Below are 10,588 nucleotides of genomic sequence, written 5' to 3'. Positions count from 1 at the left end.
CCGGTTTGGGGTCAGGATGTCACCCCGGTTTGGGGTCAGGATGTCACCCCGGTTTGGGGTCGGGATGTGGGGCACAGCCCGGTGTTGGGGGGTGACGGTGACACCATGGGACACTCCCCGGGGGGGGGGGATGTCCCTGTCCCCGGTCTGGGCTCTCTCCCAGAGGGGTTTTTGTCCTTGTTCCCGGTCCCTGTCCGCTCTCCCGGGGGGATTTCTGTCCCTGTCCCCTTTCCAGGGGTGATTTCTGTCCCTGTCCCCTCTCCCGGGGGTGATTTCTGTCCTTGTCCCCTGTCCCGGGGGTGATTTCTGTCCCTGTCCCCTCTCCCGGGGGTGATTTCTGTCCCTGTCCCTGTCCCCGTGCCCGGTCTGGCCCCTCGCCCGCCGCTGGCTCCGGGCTGGCGGCGCCGCTCGGGCGCGGGTGGAGGCGGCGGGAGGGGAGGGAGGGAGGGGACGGTGCCAGCCCGGTGCCAGGACGGTGCCAGGACACTCCCAGCCCGGTGCCAGCGCTGTCCCAGCCCGGTTCCGGCCTGTTCCCATCCCGGTCCCATCCCGGTTCCATCCCGTTCCCATCCCGGTGCCAGCTCGGTCCCATCCCGGTGCCAGGACGGTGCCAGAGCAGTGCCAGGACACTCCCAGCCCGGTGCCAGAGCTGTCCCAGCCCGGTCCCATCCCGGTCCCAGCCCGTTGCCAGCCCGGTCCCTCCCGGTCCCATCCCGGTCCCTCCCGGTTCCATCCCGTTCCCATCCCGGTGCCAGCGCTGTCCCAGCCCGGTGCCAGGACAGTGTCAGGACACTCCCATCCCGGTGCCAGGGCTGTCCCAGCCCGGTCCCAGCCCGGTCCCATCCGGTTCCCATCCCGGTGCCAGGGCTGTCCCAGCCCGGTCCCATCCCGGTTCCATCCCGCTCCCAGCCCGGTGCCAGGGCGGTGCCAGCCCGTTCCCAGCGCTGTCCCAGCCCGGTCCCAGCGCTGTCCCAGCCCGTTCCCAGCCCGGTCCCAGCCCGTTCCCAGCGCTGTCCCAGCCCGGTCCCAGCCCGGTCCCAGCCCGTTCCCAGCCCGGTCCCAGCCCGTTCCCAGCGCTGTCCCAGCCCGGTTCCATCCCGCTCCCAGCCCGGTGCCAGGGCGGTGCCAGCCCGTTCCCAGCGCTGTCCCAGCCCGGTGGCAGCCGGGGCGCGGTGACCCCCGGGCCGGACACGGGCCAGGGGCTCTGCGCAGGACCCGCCCGAGCCGCCGCGCCCCGCTGAGCACCCCCGGCAGCACCGGGGGGCGGAACCGGGACACGGGAACCGGGGATGGCAACGGGACACGGGAACGGGAACGGGACACGGGAACAGGGAACGGGAACCGGGGGTGGGACACGGGACACGGGAACGGGAACCGGGAACGGGACACGGGAACAGGGAACGGGAACCGGGGGTGGGACACGGGGATGGGAACCGGACACGGGGACGGGAACGGGGAATGGGAACCGGGAACGGGGATGGAGCCGGGAATGGAACACGGGGGTGGGAACGGGAATGGAAATGGGGATGGGAACGGGGATGTGAACGGGACACGGGAACAGGGAACGGGAACAGGGAACGGGGATGGGGGTGGGAACGGGAATGGGAATGGGGATGGAGCCGGGAATGGGAACGGGACATGGGAACGGGAACCGGGATGGGGGTGGGAACGGGAATGGGAATGGGGGTGGGGATGGGAACGGGGATGTGAACGGGACACGGGGAAGGGAACCGGGAACGGGGATGGGAACGGGGATGGGAACGGAGCCGGGAATGGGTGACGGGGGTGGGGATGGAGCCGGGGATGGGCACGGATCTGGGGATGGGGATGGGCACGGATCTGGGACCGGGAACGGATCTCCAGGATGGGAATGGGCACGGATCAACCGGATGGGAACGGGTATGGATCCGGGATGGGCACGGATCCAGGGATGGAGCCGGGCACGGATCAATGGGATGGGCACAGATCCAGGGATGACCATGGATCACCATGCCAGGCATGGATCAATGGGATGGGAACGGGTATGGATCCAGGGATGGGCACAGATACGGGATGGGCACGGATCAATGGGGTGGGGATGGGTATGGAGCTGGGAATGGGCACGGATCTGGGGATGGAGCCACGCACGGATCAGTGGGGTGGGGATGGGCACGGATCTGGGATGGGCACGGATCTGGGGATGGGAACAGGTATGGATCCAGGGATGGGCACGGATCCAGGGATGGAGCTGGCCATGGATCACTGGGATGGGCACGGATCACTGGGATGGCCATGGATCACCGTTCCAGGCAGGGGTCTCCGGGATCACGGCCCCGGCCACGGCGCTTTGGAAACCCTCACAGTGCCCTGGCCGGTGCCCACTGGGACCCCCCCGAGGGATCCAGCACCCCATGGATCCAACCCCGGCACCCTCAGGGCACCCCCAGAACACCCCCAGGACACCCCAGGACACCCCAGAACAACCCAGGACACTCCAGGACACCCCCAGCCCCTCCAGGACACCCCCAGGACACCCCAGGACATCCCAGGACACCCCCAGGACCCCCCCAGGACACTCCAGGACACCCCCAGGACACCCCAGGACACCCCAGGACACCCTTGGACACCCCAGGACACCCCCAGGACACCCCCAGGACCCCCCAGGACCCCCCAGAACACCCCAGGATACCCCCAGGACACCCCCAAGCAGGCAGGGTCACACCGAGAGCTTTTATTGGGGGTGGGGGCAGGGCAGGGACCCCCCCCGGAGCCCCCCAGAGCCCCCTGGAGACCCCCAGGGACCCCCAGGAGCCCCCAGAAGCCCCCAGGAACCCCCCAGAAGCCCCCAGGAGCCCCCAGGAGCCCCCCAGGAACCCCCCGGAGCCCCCCGGGGACCCCCAGGAGCCCCCCGGGGACCCCCGGGGACCCCCCCGGTCACTCCCCAGCTTTGGGGGGGTTGGTTTTGTCGAAGAGCCCCGCGATGTCCAGCATGGCCTGGCGGATGTGGCGGCCAAAACGCTGCGAGTCCTGCGGGGAGAGACCCCCGGGGGACCCCAGACTCACTCAGGGGGGACCCCAAACCCCCGGGGGGACCCCAAACCTCACAGGGGGACCCCAAACCCCCGGGGGGACCCCAGACTCACTCAGGGGGGACCCCAAACCCCCGGGGGGACCCCAGACTCACTCAGGGGGGACCCCAAACCCCGGGGGGACCCCAGACTCAAGGGGGGACCCTGACCCTCAGAGGGGGACCCCACAGACCCCAGAGACCCCCAGAGACCCCTCAGTGACCCCACAGACCCCCCAGAGACCCCCAGAGTGACCCCAGAGTGACCCCCAAAGACCCCATAGGGACCCCCAGAGTGACCCCTCAGACCCCAGAGTGACCCCCCAGAGACCCCCAGAGTGAGCCCCCAAACCCCACAGAGACCCCAGAGTGACCCCCGAGTGACCCCACAGACCCCAAAGTGACCCCCCAGAGACCCCAGAGTGACCTCAGAGTGATCCCTCAGACCCCACAGACCCCCCGAGTGACCCCACAGACCCCCCAGAGACCCCAGAGTGACCCCAGAGTGACCCCACAGACCCCCAGAGTGAGCCCCCAAACCCCACAGAGACCCCCAGAGTGACCCCAGAGTGACCCCAGAGTTACCCCACAGACCCCAGAGACCCCAAAGTGACCCCCCCAGAGACCCTCCGAGTGACCCCAGAGTGACCCCACAGACCCCACAGAGACCCCCAAAGACCCCAGAGTGACCCCACAGACCCCAAAATGACCCCAAAGTGACCCCCCCGAGACCCCCCGAGTGCCCCCCCGGCCAGCCCAGGGGGTCCCCCCGATCCCACCCCCCCTCTCGGGGGGTCCCCCCGTGCCCCCCTCACCGTCTCGGGGCTGGAGAATTTGCTGGAAACGTGGAAGGTGATGAGGTTCTCCCCGGAGATGATGTAGGACACCCCATAACCATCATCCGCCACCTGGGGGGCACCGGGGGGGCTTTTGGGGGGCCTTGGGGGGGCTATGGGGCACCAGGGGGGGCTTTGGGGCACCGGGGGGAGATGGAGGAGAGACCCCCCCCCCCCCCCCCACACCCCAGGGACCCCCTGCCCCCCTCCTGGAGCTCCCCGGAACCCCCCGAGACCCCCAGAGAACCCCAAGAACCCCCCAGAGCCCCCCAGAACCCCCCAAAACCCTCCCAAAACCCCCCAGAGCCCCCCAGAACCCCCCAGAACCCCTCCCAAAACCCCCCAGAGCGCCCCAGAACCCCCCAGAACCCCTCCCAAAACCCCCCCAGAGCCCCCCAGAGCCCCCCAGAGCCCCCCAAAACCCTCCCAAAACCCCCCCAGAGCCCCCCCAGAGCCCCCCCAGAGGTCCCCAGAATCCCCCAGAGCCCCCCAGAACCCCTCCCAAACCCCCCCCAGAGCCCCCCCAGAGCCCCCCAGAGCCCCCCAGAACCCCTCAGAGCCCCCCAGAGCCCCCCCGGAGCCCCCCAAAACCCCCCCAGAGCCCCCCAAAACCCCCCCAGAGCCCCCTGGAACTCCTCCAGAACCCCCAGAGCCCCCCAGAACCCCTCCCAAAACCCCCCCAGAGCCCCCCAGAGCTCCCCAGAACCCCCAAGAACCCCCCAGAGCCCCCCAAAAGCCTCCCAAAACCCCCCCAGAGCCTCCCAGAACCTCCCCCAAAACCCCCCCACAGCCCCCCCAGAGCCCCCCAAAAGCCTCCCAAAACCCCCCAGAGCCCCCCAGAATCCCCCAGAGCCCCCCAAAACCCCCCCAGAACCCCCCCAGAACCCCCACAGCCCCCCAGAGCCCCTCCCCAACCCCCCCAGAGTCCCCCAGAACCCCCCAGAGCCCCCCAGAACCCCCCAGAACCCCCCCAGAGCCCCCCAAATCCCCCAGAACCCCTCCCAAAACCCCCCCAGAGCCCCTCAGAACCGCCCCAGAGCCCCCCAAAACCTTCCCCAGAGCCCCCCCTGAGCCCCCCAGAGCCCCCCAAAACCCCCCCACAGCCCCCCCCAGAACCCCTCCCAAAGCCCCCCAGAGCCCCCCAGAATCCCCCAGAGCCCCCCAAAACCCCCCCAGAGCCCCCCAGAACCTCCCCCAGAGCCCCTCCCCAACCCCCCCCAGAGCCCCCCAGAACCCCCCAGAGCCCCCCAGAGCCCCCAGAGCCTCCCAGAGCCTCCCAGAGCCTCCCAGAACCCCCTAACAGCCCCCCCTAGAACCCCCCCCCACAGCCAACCAAAGCCCCCCAAACCCCCCCCAGAGCCCCCCAAAACCCCCCAGAGCCCCCCAGAACCCCCCAGATCCCCCCAAAACCCCCCAGAGCCCCCCGGAACTCCCCCAAAACCCCTCCAGAGCCCCCCCAGAGCCCCCCAGAACCCCTCCCAAAACCCCCCCAGAGCCCCCCAGAACCCCCCAAAACCCTCCCAAAAACCCCCAGAGCCCCCCAGAACTCCTCCCAAAACCCCCCCAAAGCCCCCCAAAACCCCCCCAATTCCCCCCCGAGCCCCCCCCGAGCTCACGGGCCCGAAGCCGCCCCCGCTGGAGACGTGGTCGGGGAATTTGTCGAAGTCGAACATTCGGAGCTGCTGCTGCGGGGTCTGGCTGGTGGAGAGGCGCCAGGGCTCGGCCAGGACCTGTGGGGCGGCTGCTGCACCCATGGGCCCCACCGGGACCCACTGTGCCCCATAGCACCCCATAGCGCCCCACAGCACCCCACTGTGCACCCATGGGCCCCACCGACACCCATAGCGCCCCATAGCACCCCACTGTGCATCCAGAGCGCCCCACTGTGCCCCACAGTACCCCACAGTGCACCCCATGGGCCCCACGGAGAGCCATGGGGCACCCCACAGCACCCCACTGTGACCCATAGCGCCCCACTGTGCCCCACTGTGCACCCCACTGTGCCCCAGAGCACCCCACTGTGCACCCCACTGTGCCCATAGCGCCCCACTGCGCCCCACTGTGCACCCCATGGAGCCCACGGAGACCCATGGGGCACCCCATGGGGCCCACAGCACCCCACTGTGCCCCACTGTGCCCCAGAGCGCACCCCATTGTGCCCCACTGTGCCCCATAGCGCACCCCATAGCGCCCCACTGCGCCCCACAGCACCCCACTGTGCCCCACTGTCCCCCCATGGCCCCCCCCCCGTGCCCCACTGCCGTGCCCCAGTCCCGGAGTGACCCCCGTGCGGTGACACCAGGGGTGGGTGGCACCTCCCCCTTGTCCCCCCGTGTCCCCTCGTGTCCCCCCATGTCCCTGTCCCTGTCCCGTGTCCGTGTCCCCTCGTGTCCCTCAGTGTCCCGTGTGCTGCTCCCCTCCGCATCCGCCTTGTCCCCCCCTTGTCCCCCCCGTGTCCCCGCCATGTTCCTGTCCCTGTCCCATGTCCCCCCCCGTGTCTCCCCCGTGTCCCTCCGTGTCCCTGTCTCTGTCCCGTGTTCTCCCCGTGTCCTGTCCTGTGTCCGTGTCCCGTGTCCCCCCCCGTGTCCCCACTCGTGTTCCTGTCCCTGTCCCATGTCCCCCCCCGTGTCTCCCCCGTGTCCCTCCGTGTCCCTGTCTCTGTCCCGTGTTCTCCCCGTGTCCTGTCCTGTGTCCGTGTCCCGTGTCCCCCCGTGTCCCCCCGTGTCCCCCGTGTCCGTCCCTGTCCCTGTCCCGTGTCCCCCTGTGTCCCCACTCGTGTCCCGTGTCCTATATCCCTGTCCCATGTCCCCCGTGTCCCCCCGCCTGTCCCCTCGTGTCCCCCCGTGTCCCTGTCCCACGTCCCTGTCCTGTGTCCCTTCGTGTCCCCCCCACCGTGTCCCCCCCGTGTCCCGTGTCCCATATCCCGTGTCCCCACTCGTGTCCCCACTCGTGTCCCCTCCGTGTCCCGTGTCCCTGTCTCTGTCCCATGTTCCCCCCGTGTCCCGTGTCCCGTGTCCCCCGTGTTCTCTCGTGTCCCCCGTGTCCCTGTTCCCCCCCCGTGTCCCCCCCGTGACCCCCGTGTCCCAGTCCCTGTCCCCCCCGTGTCCCCCCTGTCCCTGTCCACCCCCGTGTCCCCCCCCGTGTCCCCCCCGTGTCCCCCCCCCGTGTCCCTCCCGTCCCTGTCCCGTGTCTCCCGTGTCCCCTCGTGTCCCCCCGCGTGTCCCCCCCGTGTCCCTCACTGTCCCTGTCCCTGTCCCTGTCCCTGTCCCGTGTCTCCCGGGTCCCCTCGTGTCCCCCCGCGTGTCCCCCCCGTGTCCCTGTCCCTGTCCCCCCCCCGTGTCCCTGTCCCCCCCCGTGTCCCCCCCGTGTCCCCCCGTGTCCCTGTCCCCCCCCGTGTCCCCCGCGCTGACCTTGGCCAGGAAGGGGCTCTGTGTCCCGAGATATCGCGACATGAGGTAGAGGCAGAAGAGGTGCCGGTCGATGCCCGCGCCGGTCATGGCGAGGCGATAGAGCTGCTGGTGCTTCTCTGCGGCCGCCTTGAACAGCCGCTGCCGCTCCGAGCGCTGGGGGACCCCGAAATCTGCACCCCGAAATCTGACACCCCAAAATCCGCACCCCAAAACTGTGCCCCAAAGTCTGCACCCCGAAACTGGACCCCAAAATCTGCACCCCAAACCGATATCCCAAACCTGCCCCTTGAACAGCCGCTGCCGCTCCGAGCGCTGGGGGGACCCCGAAATCTGCACCCCAAAATCTGCACCCCGAAACTGGACCCCAAAAACCGCACCCCGAAATCTGCACCCCAAAATCTGACACCCCAAAATACGCACCCCAAAACTGTGCCCCAAAGTCTGCACCCCGAAATCTGCACCCCAAAATCTGCACCCCAAAATCTGCACCCCAAACTGTGCCCCAAAAACCGCACCCCGAAATCTGCACCCCAAACTGCACCCAAAAACTGTGCCCCAAAATCTGCACCCCAAACTGATATCCCAAACCTGCCCCTTGAACAGCCGCTGCCGCTCCGAGCGCTGGGGGACCCCGAAATCTGCACCCCAAAATCTGCACCCCGAAACTGGACCCCAAAAACCGCACCCCGAAATCTGCACCCCAAAATCTGCACCCCCAAACTGGACCGCAAAATCTGCACCCCGAAATCTGCACCTCAAACTGTGCCCCAAAAACCGCACCCCAAAATCTGCACCCCAAAATCTGACACCCCAAACTGTGCCCCAAAAACCGCACCCCAAAATCTGCACCCCAAAATCTGACACCCCAAACTGTGCCCCAAAAATTGCACCCCGAAATCTGCACCCCGAAATCTGCACCTCAAACTGTGCCCCAAAAACCGCACCCCAAAATCTGCACCCCAAAATCTGCACCCCAAACTGTGCCCCAAAAACCGCACCCCGAAATCTGCACCCCCAAACTGGACCGCAAAATCTGCACCCCAAACTGTACCCCGAAATCTGCACCCCGAAACTGGACCCCAAAAACCGCACCCCGAAATCTGCACCCCAAAATCTGCACCCCGAAACTGGACCCCAAAAAACCGCACCCCGAAATCTGCACCCCAAACTGTGCCCCAAAATCTGCACCCCAAAATCTGCACCCCAAACTGATATCCCAAACCTGCCCCTTGAACAGCCGCTGCCGCTCTGAGCGCTGGGGGACCCCGAAATCTGCACCCCGAAATCTGCACCCCGAAACTGGACCCCAAAAACCGCACCCCAAAATCTGCACCCCGAAATCTGACACCCCAAACTGTGCCCCAAAAACCGCACCCCGAAATCTGCACCCCCAAACTGGACCCCAAAAACCGCACCCCAAAATCAGCACCCCAAAATCTGCACCCCAAAATCTGCACCCCAAAACTGTGCCCCGAAATCTGCACCCCAAACTGTGCCCCAAAAACCGCACCCCGAAATCTGCACCCCAAACCGATATCCCAAACCTGCACCTTGAACAGCCGCTGCCGCTCCGAGCGCTGGGGGACCCCGAAATCTGCACCCCAAAATCTGCACCCCGAAACTGGACCCCAAAAACCGCACCCCAAAATCTGCACCCCAAACTGTGCCCCAAAAACCGCACCCCGAAATCTGCACCCCAAACTGTGCCCCAAAATCTGCACCCCGAAATCTGCACCCCGAAATCTGACACCCCAAAACTGTGCCCCAAAAATTGCACCCCGAAATCTGCACCGTCCCCATCCTGGTGTGTGGGGTCCCTGTCCCAGTTCCCGGTTCCCATCCCGGTTCCCGGTGCCCGTCCCGGTTCCTGTCCCGGTTCCCATTGCCCCATCCCGGTGCCAGCCCCGGTTCCCAGTTCCCACCCCCGGTTCCCGGTGCCTGTCCCATTTCCTGGTTCCCATTGCCCCATCCCAGTTCCCGGTTCCCGTCCCAGTTCCCGGTTCCCATCCCGGTTCCCAGTGCCCATCCCGGTTCCCGTCCCGGTTCCCGGTTCCCATCCCAGTTCCTGGTGCCCATCCCGGTTCCCAGTGCCCATCCCAGTTCCCATCCCGGTTCCCATTGCCCCATCCCGGTGCCTGCCCCAGTTCCTGGTTCCCATCCCGGTTCCCGGTGCCCATCCCGGTTCCCATCCCGGTTCCCATTGCCCCATCCCGGTTCCCGGTTCCCGTCCCGGTTCTCGGTTCCCATCCTAGTTCCCGGTTCCCATCCCAGTTCCCATCCCGGTTCCCAGTTCCCATCCCAGTTCCCATCCCGGTTCCCGGTTCCCATCCCGGTTCCCGGTGCCCATCCCGGTTCCCATCCCGGTTCCCGTTGCCCCGTCCCGGTTCCCGGTGTCCCGCGGCACTCACGCTGCGCCGGGGGTCGGCCATGCTGCGCACGAAGGCCGTGGACTCGCAGGTGCAGGAGCGCACGGTCTCGGTGCGGCCCTCGCGGAACAGCCGCGTCATGGAGGCCTCGTACGTCAGGCAGAAGGAGCCCTTGTCCTGCGGGATGGAATCCATGGATCCCATGGACCCCATGGATCCCATCGATCCCGTGGATCCCATCGATCCCATTGATCCTATGGATCCCATCGATCCCATGGATCCCATCGATCCCATGGATCCCGTGGATCCCATGGACCCCATCGATCCCATCAATACCATTGATCCCATGGATCCCATCCATCCCATGGATCCCATGGATCCCATCAATCCCATGGATCCCATGGATCCCATGGATCCCATTGATCCCGTGGATCCCATCAATCCCATTGATCCTATGGATCCCATCAATCCCATGGACCCCATGGATCCCATCAATCCCGTGGATCCCATGGATCCCATCGACCCCATCAATCCCATCGATCCCATGGACCCCATGGATCCCATCAATCCCATTGATCCCATGTATCCCATCTCATCAATCCCATCAATCCCATGGATCCCATCAATCCCATGGATCCCATGGATCCCATGGATCCCATCTCATCTATCCCATGGATCCCATTGATCCCATCCCATGGATCCCATGGATCCCATGGACCCCATCAATCCCATCCCATCCAATCCCATGGATCCCATCCCATCAATCCCATCAATCCGGTCCTGCCCTGATCCTGGTGTATCCCATGGATCCCATCATTCCCATCCCATCCCATCAATCCCATGGATCCCATCCATCCCATCCTATTAATCCCATCCAATTCCCATTTCCATTCCTATCCCAATCCCAATCCTGATCCCTCCCTGATCCTA

The 10,588-nt window shown here is 66.6% G+C and overlaps 1 protein-coding gene across 1 annotated transcript; it reads right to left on the bottom strand.

The window, feature by feature from the left end:
* Positions 1 to 2,829: 2,829 nt before the first annotated feature.
* LOC131574430 (carnitine O-palmitoyltransferase 1, liver isoform-like) lies at positions 2,830 to 9,868 on the bottom strand. The gene is made up of 5 exons (XM_058828899.1): positions 9,701 to 9,868; positions 7,293 to 7,445; positions 5,499 to 5,612; positions 3,862 to 3,954; positions 2,830 to 3,006 (listed from the first exon to the last, which is right to left on the bottom strand). Exons 1-5 carry the CDS (start codon positions 9,860 to 9,862, stop codon positions 2,914 to 2,916), a joined length of 615 nt encoding a protein of 204 aa, XP_058684882.1. The 5' UTR covers positions 9,863 to 9,868; the 3' UTR covers positions 2,830 to 2,913.
* Between the last annotated feature and the right edge of the window lie 720 nt (positions 9,869 to 10,588).

The sequence above is a fragment of the Poecile atricapillus genome, unplaced genomic scaffold, assembly GCF_030490865.1.
Source record: "Poecile atricapillus isolate bPoeAtr1 unplaced genomic scaffold, bPoeAtr1.hap1 scaffold_314, whole genome shotgun sequence".
Taxonomy (NCBI): domain Eukaryota; kingdom Metazoa; phylum Chordata; class Aves; order Passeriformes; family Paridae; genus Poecile; species Poecile atricapillus.
Note: the sequence above shows the minus strand (reverse complement) of the source record. Positions and strands in the feature narration are given on the sequence as shown.